Raw genomic sequence first — 12,324 nt, 5'->3', positions numbered from 1 at the left:
ACTTGGCATGTTGCTAAAATGATAACTAGTATGTAATAAGTTATTACCTTGCATTAGCTAAAGAGTATTCTCATTGATGATGCAAACTGTGCTACCATATCTCAAAAAGTGAAAATCTGGACACAAAAGTCGTTGAGCTTTGAATATATATATTCAGATTTTGAATATATATATTCAGATTTTCACTTTTTGAGATATATATATATACACGGTATATATATATATATGAAGATTTGAGCTATTTCTAAGGAAATTCACCAGTATCTACACTACCAACATTGGTTGCCATATGTCCAGATTTTCCTGGACATTTCAGCACTGTTTATGTATGGCAGCCCTAACAGGTAATGGTGCTTGTGGTGTGTGTGTGTCCTTTGGGGAAGGGCCATGGTTAAGTGACAGAGTTTCTGCTTTGCATGAATTCCCAAGATCAGCGCCCATTATTTCCAAGTAGGGTTGAGAGAGACCACATCCAGAGCCGGCCCACCCATGATGCAGGGTAAAATGCCAACCTAAGGTGGCGAAAGTGCAAGAGGCAGCGCTCTGCCTGATCCACAACTTCCACTGCTGAGAGGGAGCCATTCCAGAGTGCGGCATTACCACTCGTCTTCTCCACCTGGGGGAGGAGAAACCAAGTGAGCAGCAATGCTTTGAGGAGTGCCCCAACTCCCGCCAAACCAGAGCAGGACAGGGGTGGACATGGCAGGGGACCAGGAGGCAGCAATTCCCATTTTGCCTCAGGGGTGGCCCATCCTATTTTTGCCTCAACGGGATGGGCCTGTCCCTGTCTGAAACCTGAGAGAAATCCACACTGCCAGTCAGTGTTGACAATACTAAGCTAGATGAACCATAAGAACATCAGAAGAGCCTGCTGGATCAGGCCAATGGCTCATCTAGTCCAGCATCCTGTTTTCACACTGGCCAAACAGATGCTTGTGGAAAACCAGCAAGCGGGATTCAAGCCCTAGTGCAATCTCCCCTCTGGTGGCTTCCAGCAACACTGGTTCAGAAGAATTACAGCCTGTGGAGGTATAGCATAGCCATCAAGACTAGTGGGCAATGTTTTGGCTCAGTATAGGGCAGCTTCCTATGTTCCTAGCCAATCTTCTTGCCCATGCTGTGGAACTGCCAATGGTTTGCCAGTACACAAATGATACAGTCAGTTCAGAAGAGATAGAATAAGTGGCAAAAAAATATCACCCTGCCAACTGAAAGTGGATGCAGGCTTCCTGTGAAGCACTGCCCTCCGAAAGGAAGCACAAAGGGAAAACAAATGTGAATTCATAAAATACAGAACTGCTCTCATGATAAGAAAACTGCTCAGAAACACAGATGCTCATCTACTTATTCGTCTCACTTTCTAAGGATGCAGGGAAAGATGGAGGCAATAAATTGCATCTTTCTACCTGGCTTAGGGCTGTTTTGTGTGATTTGCAATCCTTTTGTGGGCAGAGCCGTGAAGTCTGTTTATTTCAGTCCCGCTGCAGAGTGACTCACCTTATGGCACGGGTTCTGTCAACAGTTTGACACAGGAGAATACTTTAGCATGTGTTTCTGGCGAGGGAGAGGCTGTTTTGTTATTGTTTTCTTTTAAATAAGTTAAGTCCTCTTGAAACAGCTTGGAACTGCCTGCCAATTTCTTGTGTGCAAACGTTGCTGGCTAAACAAACACTCCTCCTCATGCGAAGAGTAGGACACCATGGAACAGCTCACAAGCAGAAAAGGGCCATAGAATTCTTCCTTAAATTCCTATGGAAAAGAGAAAGGAAAAATATTAGCTTGTATCACTATTTGTATCACTATTTGTCATGTAGTGGCAAATTCAGAAGCACAGGGACCTTTCATGACAGTCACAAGAATGTCCCCTCACTACCGATGGTCTTTAACTCCTACAAGACATGTGAAAATGTATAAGAAAATGTCCAATATGTGTTGGAAATGCAAGGATAATGAAGGTACATTTTATCATATGTGGTGGACCTGTAAATTAGCAAAAGCCTTCTGGGAAATCATTTATAATCAGTTAAAAAAAATGTTAAAAAAACTTTTGTTAAAAAACCCCCAGAGGATTTTCTATTAGGTATAATAGGAAAAGAATTACCGAGGGAAAAGAAGATCCTATTTATGTATGTGACAAAAGCGGTAAGAATGTTGTATATAAGAAATATTTACAAAATTATAAAGGTGGTATAACATCTATGGCAGCATTTGATTGACCCTTATATAATGAAACATATGAAAAATAAGTCAAAAGGTACTAACTGTTGTAAGAATGTATTAGAAGGAATATAAAGAATAACCCAATAATGATAGGTATATTCATTACTAGAATAAGGGAAATACACCGGGAAATGATAGGAAGTCCAACTACACCTTTTTCTTTTTTCTGGTTTTTCTTTTTTTAATTCATGTTAATAAATAAATAAGACAACAAAAGATAGTAAAAATATGAATCAGTTTAATTTATGTAAGTAAACAGAATACTACTTGTATACGGTTTTTGCTTACATGGATTATATATATGTTTACTCAAGAAGATGCACAATACATATGTATATGTTATATGAGATATGCTATATGAAATGTGTCATACGATATAAGAGATTGTTAATAAAGCTAAAACAAAACAAAAACAAAACACACACACACACACACACACACACACACACACACACACACACACACATGTTGTATGCCCAGGGATGGAAGGAAGAAAGAGCCCATTCGAAAGAAGAATGGATATTGAAACTGATGGATTAAGCTGCAATGGTGAAATTGACCAGGAAGATTAGACACTAAGAGGACAATAAATTTTAAAAAGACTGGATTAATTTTGTAGAATATACGAAGGAGCATTGCAAACACTTAAAAACGGTAGCAGGGTTGGACTAGCACTTGTAATATAATCTGACAAAAGATATTAGCAAGGAAATTTAATATTCTGGATAAAGGTATTTAGATGCAGAAAAGAGAAGAGATAACAATTGGAAACTGGGGAGAGGGGTGGGGGGGAAGTCCGGGGGTTTGAAGAACCCCCATAAAGGTATTGAGATTGTTTGTGGAGTGATGCAAATAATAATGTATGTTAAAACTTTTTAAAATAATGTGTGTGTGTGTGTGTGTGTGTGTGTGTGTGTGTGTGTATAAAAGCTCCCCTTTCATGCTGATGGGACAGCTCTAGGATGTGGGAAACAGGGACCCTGCTGAGACCCTGCTGCAAAAATAGTAATGGATCTTCAACCCCCAGTGACCCTGGATACACTGCACCGCTGATCACTAACCACAATGATTAATGAACACATGAACTTGAAGCTCTGAAACTAGTGGCATTCTCTCAGTACAGGCTGAACCACAGCAAGAGGTGTGAGAGCCAAGGCCCTGTCATTGGTCCCATCTCATGAAGGTGGCTTACAAAAATCCCACTCATGTGGTTTGAGTGGCTTGTGGGATGCTCCTACCCACAGAAACACTCAAATCTGGCTTAGACCAGCTCTGACTATTTGTCCATCTAGCCCAGCAGTCTGCTACCTGCTGCGGCTTTTAGCTGAAGATGCTGGGGATTGTACCAGGGACCTTTTGCATGCACATGCGTTGGACCACAGATGCTTCACAGAACTCTTACAACTGGTGGGGCTGCACTGGCAGAGCCCTGGTGAGCTGCTGGGTCAATGGATGCTTAAGCACTGCTTTCAGCTGCACATGCCATGCCATTCTTGGGAGGATGCTAGTCAACCATTGGGGAGAGATGAGCAGATGGAAAAGAATATCCCCAGTGTTAAGCATTCATCATTACTGTACTTGTAGCTTATACAGATAATTGATCTTACCCTTTAAGAAACTGGGAGTAGGAGTTGTTAAAGGATTTGTAAAATTCAATACATTGTCAAAGATTTAGCAACTACAGGTGGAACCTGAAGCATCATGACTAAGAATTGTCTTAGCAATGGGTAGCTTATATCTGTTACAGACTCAAACAATGATATAGCATCTTGAAATCTGCATCATGTCTTTATTATTGGCTTGATCCTGTCCACTGAACGGAAGATGGTAGGATCCCAGAGGACACACTCTACAGGCAGCTCCAGGCCCATAGGCAGACCAACTCTGTGTTACAAAGATGGAGGCAGATGTGACATGAAGGCTGCCAACATTAACCCCGCTGTGTGGAAATCCCTTGCCTACAACCGCAGTGCCTGTAGACAGTCAGGTTGTGTATCCACAGCACTGACCAGAGGAGGAATGACCACTGGGAGAAGCACAGAAAAAAGAGACGTCATGGTATATCCACATTGGCACAACCAGAAGCCTCCATCTGCCCCAGCTTCAACTAAACATGTCTCTTTCATATCAGTTTCTACAGCCACAGCAGGCACTGTAACTCTCCAATGGTTTGACTTCACCCACAAAGGCACACTCTTTCTTTGTTGAGTCGACAGATGAATGCCAACCAACCTTATTACTGCAATTTCAGGCTTGCTGCAAATTGTTTAGAGCCGAATTGCTGCAAAGAGTTTCAAACTAGTCACACTAACGAAGCAGCAGCATCAACAAAACCAAACTCTTTTAGCTTACTTTCTGAGTTTCCATCTACAAAAGAAAAATTATAAGTGAGATTTTGCCAACAATAATGGAAAAGACCAACTGTTTACAACTAAAATAAACAGATCCCATTCTTGTGCTGCTTTAAAGGCTTCAGAATAGCTAATCTTACAGACATTTAATTGGGAATCTGTGACTTGTAAAATATGAGTAAATGAACATGAAACCAGGCATTTAGAACAGGTGTTTATATATGACAAAAGGCTAATCTGCCCTGAAGGAGTAATATATATATACAAATAAGTCGGATGTCAAGAAGGAACGTAGGGATTCCACTGAATCTTGCTGCTAGAGGTGGCACTTAGCAAAGTTTGTCTAAGAATCTGGTGACTAATCCAACTCTTAGTTGCCTTTATGGTGTGCTTGGTTTCCAGGCTTGAACAAGATGCTGAACTTGCTGCTAGGGCTGTGCAGTGGCTTTGGACAAATCCCAGATCCCAAACCAAACTGGGCAGATTTTGGTTCATCTGGTCCTGGGTTGGGTCCACCGGGAGCAATCCAGGGCTGTCAAAAAGAGTGGTTGCGATCAGGTGAATGTATATTTAACCAGGGTTTCAAACCCTAAATAAACATAGTCAGTGGAGAGGAGAATAAGGAGCTGCAGGCAGACACTCCCACCTAGCCTTTACCTTCCCATCACCACTGACTGCATGTTTAATTAGGGTTTAAAACTCTGATAAAATATGCAGCTGGGTGGGTGGGGAGATGGAGACACAGGCAAGAGCCTTTGACTGTATCTCCACACCCTCCACACCCCCGCAAAAAACCCTGGTGTGTTTAATTACAGTTTACATTTAGGGCTGTGCAAGGTCCTCAGTTTGGTTTGGGACCATTTTGGAACTGGTCCATGTAATCCCAGGTCAGATTAACCCTGCTCTCAGATGCAAAAACCAACCAGACACCTATCCATCTGGCTATCATTGTCCTCCTCTTCACAAAGTTTTTATAAGTTGCTGCATATGAAAAAATGCTTTGACTGAATAAACCTCTGAATAAGCCTTTAGAGTTAGTGGGACAGCCCTGGAGTGCATTCTCTCTCTCTCTCTGTCTGTCTGTCTGTCTGTCTGTCTGTAAACTCCTCTTTTAAAGAAGAGCAGGACATCCCTATTGGAGACCCTTAATATGCCAGTGAAATTAAAGGGGTGTGGGATATTGCAGCTACTTAGGTAGGGTCTATAAGCAGCCTAGCCATTACCACATGGGAACATATTTTCTTTCTCTCGGTGCAGCCACCCTAATGCTCAATTCATTGCTTATTAAATGCATTGGACATTTTGTCCAAATCACCCAGTGTAGCCACAGTTTCAAGGTATAATGTGCCATCAGTGTATTTTTCGACAACAAAAAAGACACCATTTTATAGGGTGCTTTAAGAAGCATTGCAGTGTTTAAATTTGTTCCCTGCTTGCTTGGCATTCATTAGGCGAAGCAGTTTTATTTAGCTAGGGAAATAAATGCCTACTTCCCATCCTGTCGGCAAATGCTCACAGTCCTGAAACGGAGAGCTTAATCACATTAGGAGTAATATATATATATATTCACTGAGCAAAGATGGGCTCAATTAGTCACCAGTGCTGGCTTGCACCAAAGATGCTTTTGACCCACTAAACTATAATGAGACCTTATTTGCATGCAGATCAAGGAGCGTGATCAGATCAGGACAACCAGTTTTCAAAGCGCCAGCTGATCTACCAGATTTTCTCTCCAGTGGCTGGAAAATGTGAAGACTTCATCACTTCCTCATTGCAGGGGAGCAGAATGTACCAAGTACCCACCAAGATTGCAACAGGCATATAGTCTGCCAAAGCTAATAGGCAGTCCCCCTGGACGCATCCTCTGAGTAAACACAGAGTGCAACCAAATAAACAAGGCCGGCAGGGATAAAGGAATCCATTGACTCCAAACAAACCGCCGCTCTGCTGGAAGGGCAAGGAGATGAACTTGAATCAAAGTATTATTATCTTCCCCATGGATTAGACAAGCACTATGGATCAAACAGCAACCAGCAGGCTGCACATCAGGTCGCTTTTAGATTTTCATTTAAAAGTCTTAAAGGAGGGGCTGGCTGCAGGCTGAAAGGAAAACAACCCTAGTTCCAAAATGTATTAAGAAAGAAAGGAATAGATTGAACACTGTACATGAGAAGGATACTGTATTAACATTTAGCAAGAAAGAAATGGTTCCCCATGCATTAAGCACTGTGTCCCATATTGCTCTGCTAATCAGTTATGGGTGTAAACTCAGACTGGCTTTCCTACGGCCCTCCAGAGACTGCTGGACTATGATTCCCATCACCTCTGACCATAGGCCATGCAGGCTAGGGTTGATGGGAATTTATTTTTTATTTTTTATTTATGATTTTCAGTTATATACATTTCAATAGTTTTACAGTCATTTTAACATTTTGAAACTCGACTTCCTTCTTCCTCTTTCTGTGGTTCCTTAAATTTATTTTTCATTATTTCCTGCATGTTCTAAATTACCTTAGCTTATTCTTTTATTCATCTACTTGAATTATTTACTCTGCAGGTTATTAAAATAATCCTGCCAATGTCCTTATCTGTTTACAATTTATTTGTACATATTCAATAAACAATTTCCAATTTCCAAAAGGTTTATTGTCTTGATTTTCTGGTAAGTTTCGCCATTTCTGCATAGTCCATGAGTTTTTGTATCCATTCTTCTTTTGTCAGGAAACCTTTTTTCCATTTTGGGGCAAATAACATTCTTGCCACTGTAGTTGCATACAAGAATAAATTTCTATACTTGTTTAGGTAGTTCTACCCTATAATTACCTTTTGGGGGTTGACACGAATTTGGGGCTGCCTTATGTCTGGGATTTACCGGATGTTACCAGGATTTCAAAGGTGGAAGTGATGCCTAGGCGGAAGTGACGTCCGGGGTTTGTCCTGGATCTTTGGCAAGTAAACTGAGAAATCACATTTTGCGTTTCTGTAAAATACAGCTCAATAACTTTGGACTTTGTCCACCCCCCCTACAATCTTGGGCATGTCTGGATTTTTACTTCTTGAAATATGACAATTGGAATCCAAGAACATCTGAAGGGCTATATTGGAATCCAAGAACATCTGAAGGGCTGCAGGTTCCTCATCTCTGCATGATGAAATATGAGAGGTGCCTTGAGTCAAAACACTTGTTATCTGAAGTCCAGTATGCATGCAAAAATCATCATCATCATCATCATCTTCGTATTTACAATTTTCATCTAACCATAGCTCATGGAAATGATTGTCTAGGAACATCCTGGCAGCATCTACTTAAGAAAGAGTCCTAGTAGGCATAATGAGAAAACACAATTCAGAATGCTGTCTGGTATCTATTTACCTACACATGATACAAGCAACATATAAACAACCAAATGGAATTCAGTGGGGCTTACATGCTGAGTCAACATATATAGGATTGTCCTGCAAGTTCTGGGTCCCCATTACTAATCTTGGCACAATACTCTGTGTACAGCAAGGCAATCTAGTTAGTGTCTTCCATAAAATGGGGGTGCAAAAACTGATACACTTCATTTATTGTCCGTTGTATGGAAGAATCAGTAACATAACTTAAAATGCTGCAAAAGAAATGATTGCTAAGCCTTGTATTTTTTTTATTTGATGTTTTTATTAAATGGTTTTCATAGTTAGCAAGAGTACATAGAACGTTTGTTTTCAATTAATGGAGTCCTTTCTACAGGTCAGTTACATTTGGTGTGAGACTCTTCTGTCATAGACACTGTGAGGATGGGGGGAGAGAAGAATCAGGAAGGGGGGGAAGAAGGGGGTGGTGATCTTTCATTCTTTTGTTTGATGTATGTGCAGAGTTTTTGTGTCAGTGTTGTAAGGATAAGGTCTTTTGTATAGTTTGTTTTTGCATTTGGCTTATGTGTTGGCCAAGATAGAATGGCCAAGCATTGGCTGGAGCAGAGGATTACCAGAATGTGTATGTTTTAAAGGGCTGTGAGGTCCTTTGTTCAAGCTGTTCCAAAATGGCACTGACTGCATGATTAGAGTAACTGGGAAATTTCCCTGGAGCAGTTCAGGGTACTTTAGTTTGTATGAACAGCACTTAGTGATTTGCTGCCTGCATCAATAAAAGAGGGGAGACAAAGCAATAAAGCTTAACAAGTAATTGAGTGATTAAGTTTTCTTCCCTCCCAAAATGTGTTTTGAGCACAGTAAGGGACTGTAGCCTTGTCAGCTAAACACTTTGCCACCCAAAAGCAGCCTGCCAGAGCCTGACATCAGAATTATTCAGAAAGAGGTTGATTTTTTTTGGTTTTAAGAAGCCTTTTTTTCTGACTTACACATGCGTAGATACATCTCCAAACATTGCTTTCTGCATTGTTTGGTTTTATAAGATTTTGTTGAATGGATTTATGCTTTTATATTCTTGATAGGTAAATAAAAGAATATAAAAAAGCAGGCCGTAACTTTTGTTATGACCAAGTACAGAATGTTAGAGCTGAAGTAACCTTGTAATTTTACCCAACCTCTTCATACGTTCCTGTTGGATGCCTTCGGTCTGCCATGAGGCCTTCCTTGGAAAACAATTGCCACCCACTTCCTTTGAAGTCAGCTTTTAAGCTGCCACAGAGTTTCATTGCCTTTTTTATTATTATAGAACACAGATGCAATAGATAGAAAATGAGACGTACTTAGGCTCCAGGGAAACTGGTGGAGTGTATGTGCCTCTTTCCTTCCAGTTTCAATGGGAGCAAACAGCTTCTACAATTGTGCCCTAACATCAGCTCCACCATGGGATTGATGCTTCTGTCACTTATGGTTGATTTATTGAAATATAAGGGGGCATTTCCTCTTAAGGCTGCAGCCACCAGAGGGTGACATAATTGCAAAAAATTGAACTTCTGTCACTTCATCTGTCCAGGGATGATAGAAGCTATTGTCATGCTCATTATGTTGTGTAAGATAAGGTGAAGTGGGGAGACACACACCAACATGGCCCTGAAGCAACAGGAAGCTAGATAAGGCCTCCAGCACCTTTGCTGTGAGCTGAGTGAATTAAGCCTCCTCAGATGCATTTTGCTTTTCTTTTATTAATCAGCCTTTCCTTATTTGTTTAACTAATAGATCCCAGCAGCTCGCCCTCTCTCTTACACACAGACACATCTGCTGTGTAAATACCTGTGTGACCCTTTCCTTCCGGTGTCAGCAAATGGTACCTGGAGAGAAAGTGTCTCCTCTTGATGACATGGAAGTCCCAACTTCCTGCCATGGGAAGAGCGAACTCCCTGTGCAGCTTGTTCCCCCTTCCTAACTAGTATGTTGATTGAAGTATTTGGAATGGGAGCAGGTTCTTAGCAAAAGAAAAAAAAAGAAAAGCTCTCTCCAAATGGGTTTGTGGCGATATCCACGAGGTAAGTTTACACCTGGCAATTCCCAAGATGTCTCATGATAGCATTGCTAAGGGAAAGGCTCCATTCCTAAACTGCACAGTTGTGTTTTTCAAATTCACATTGTGGTTCGAGGACCCGACCCCCGTGTGGTGAAATAAAGACACAAGGACACGTGATATATGGTTAATGGGCAAGAAAAGGCCACAACTTTATTGGTTACAGCAATGAAAAGGTATTGGCTTAGGCACTGGATCGAAGCAAGTGGGTTATTCACCAGTAGGTGGAGCCTGTCGATGCCAATCCGACTCTAGGCTCACCCCTGTTGTCACCGAGGGTCGTGCCAAGGCCTCCCGCCAAGCAGGCATCGGACGGAATACACGACCCCCAGATTCCTTTAACGGAATACCCCTATAACATTGAAGGCATAGGCGATGGCCAAACCTAGCACTTCGACACACCACAACACATTATTCCAGTGCCTAACCTACCCACCAATACCACAAAAGTTGTGACGATTGCTACGAGGTAGGCGAAAAAACCAAATAGCCTAGTGCCAATTGGAAAAACTCCTACCAGGCCCCCCAGGCAACCGGGGCGACCAACCTAAGGTCCATAGCAAGGCCAAGAACCTAAGCCCTAACTAAAAGGGAGTGGAGGGTGGGTGACTTCCCGGTGAGGCGACGACGAAGGAATGAGGCCGGGGAAAGGCTGTCGCTGCAGCAAAAAGCTGCTGAACACGCCCCCTCAGCAGCACCTGGTTGGGTGGCTACCGAGGGGGCGTGAGCGCCAGCCAGGTGAGCTGAAGGCAGGGGGCTACGCCCCCTGCTAGGTGGAGCTCGGGCTCCCGACCACAACCCCTCCCCTCTCTTTCAGGGAGGAGAGTCTTTGTGGTTCGAGGACCCGACCCCCGTGTGGTGAAATAAAGACACAAGGACACGTGATATATGGTTAATGGGCAAGAAAAGGCCACAACTTTATTGGTTACAGCAATGAAAAGGTATTGGCTTAGGCACTGGATCGAAGCAAGTGGGTTATTCACCAGTAGGTGGAGCCTGTCGATGCCAATCCGACTCTAGGCTCACCCCTGTTGTCACCGAGGGTCGTGCCAAGGCCTCCCGCCAAGCAGGCATCGGACGGAATACACGACCCCCAGATTCCTTTAACGGAATACCCCTATAACATTGAAGGCATAGGCGATGGCCAAACCTAGCACTTCGACACACCACAACACATTATTCCAGTGCCTAACCGCCACCCGAGCCTAAGGGCTCGCCGCCAATACCCTCACTGCTGCAACCAATCCCAGATGCTTTTGCTGACACTAGCTAACCAAATGTCGTTCCCCAAATCCGATAAGTGAACGCCATCATTCCGGTATAGAGCTTGGTCGCCAATACGGATACGATCATGCCGGATGACACGGCCAAACATAAAGCGCACCCAACGGGCTACCGCCCGATTTACGAGTTTCCTGGTTCTTTCAATGGCCAAACAACTTTGCGCACCGCGCCACTCAATTCTTTTCAGGAGGGAGGACCAGAACACCGTCGTTCTGGGGCACAAGGCTGCCAAAGCATTCAAGTCTCTTTTAATGCTCCCCAACAAGTCCGCACTCTTTCTGCTGGTTAGGTCATTCTCTCCCAACTGTATCACAATAGCGTCGGGAGGGCCAAAGTTGGCTACTTTCTCCCGCAGCACAGGCATCAGCTCCTCCCATCGCATGCCTCTTCTCGCAAACCAGGAAACACGGACATCATTTGGGAGGCCAAGATTAGGTGCCAGGCCGCATCTTGCTGCACGTACGCGGGCCCAATGAACAATACTGTGGCCGCAGATCCACACATTTCTTCTGAGCAAAGCTAGGGGTAAAAACAGAGGAGACGGCAGGTAAGTGAGGCCCAGCGACTGGTCGCGTACTAGCGAATGTAAGACTTATAAGCGTTAGACCTCCACCGGCCCATCTCTTTGATCCTATCCACCGGAAGACCCAAGTGCGCAGCCGTGGTTGCGGCACCAATCCTGAAAGAGTGCGCAGCGTACTCCTGGGCAGATAGTCCACAGGCCTCGATCGCCTTGCGCAGTACCCTGGTGAATTGGTATCTCGACATAGGCGACCCGTCCTCATGAATCAAAAACGGACCTGGGCCAGGTGGCCTAAGGTCGAGATACCGCCTAGTGTCCTTTACCGGACATGGGCCCTGCTGTGTTGATGCTGAGAGTTTGACCAGGACACCCTTGCCAGACTTCCCGGTGAGGCGACGACGAAGGAATGAGGCCGGGGAAAGGCTGTCGCTGCAGCAAAAAGCTGCTGAACACGCCCCCTCAGCAGCACCTGGTTGGGTGGCTACCGAGGGGGCGTG

At 43.5% G+C, this 12,324-nt stretch overlaps 1 protein-coding gene across 1 annotated transcript; it reads right to left on the bottom strand.

The window, feature by feature from the left end:
- Nucleotides 1–10,142: 10,142 nt before the first annotated feature.
- On the bottom strand, nucleotides 10,143–12,072 carry LOC144326732 (uncharacterized). The gene is made up of 2 exons (XM_077923487.1): nucleotides 11,979–12,072; nucleotides 10,143–11,895 (listed from the first exon to the last, which is right to left on the bottom strand). Exons 1-2 carry the CDS (start codon nucleotides 12,070–12,072, stop codon nucleotides 11,249–11,251), a joined length of 741 nt encoding a protein of 246 aa, XP_077779613.1. The 3' UTR covers nucleotides 10,143–11,248.
- Nucleotides 12,073–12,324: the final 252 nt, after the last annotated feature.

Source organism: Podarcis muralis, chromosome 2, assembly GCF_964188315.1.
Source record: "Podarcis muralis chromosome 2, rPodMur119.hap1.1, whole genome shotgun sequence".
In the NCBI taxonomy this organism is placed as follows: Eukaryota; Metazoa; Chordata; class Lepidosauria; order Squamata; family Lacertidae; genus Podarcis; species Podarcis muralis.
The sequence above is the reverse complement of the archived record's forward strand: the minus strand, read 5'-3'. Positions and strand labels throughout refer to the sequence as shown.

What these genes read in the sequence shown, in the direction of transcription:
- LOC144326732 (XM_077923487.1), bottom strand. Translation starts at nt 12,072, where the DNA reads ATGTCGAGATACCAATTCACCAGGGTACTGCGCAAGGCGATCGAGGCC. An exon ending in TGCGCACTCTTTCAGGATTG is followed by an intron (nt 11,896 to 11,978) that starts GTGCCGCAACCA and finishes AACGCTTATAAG; the next exon opens with TCTTACATTCGCTAGTACGC.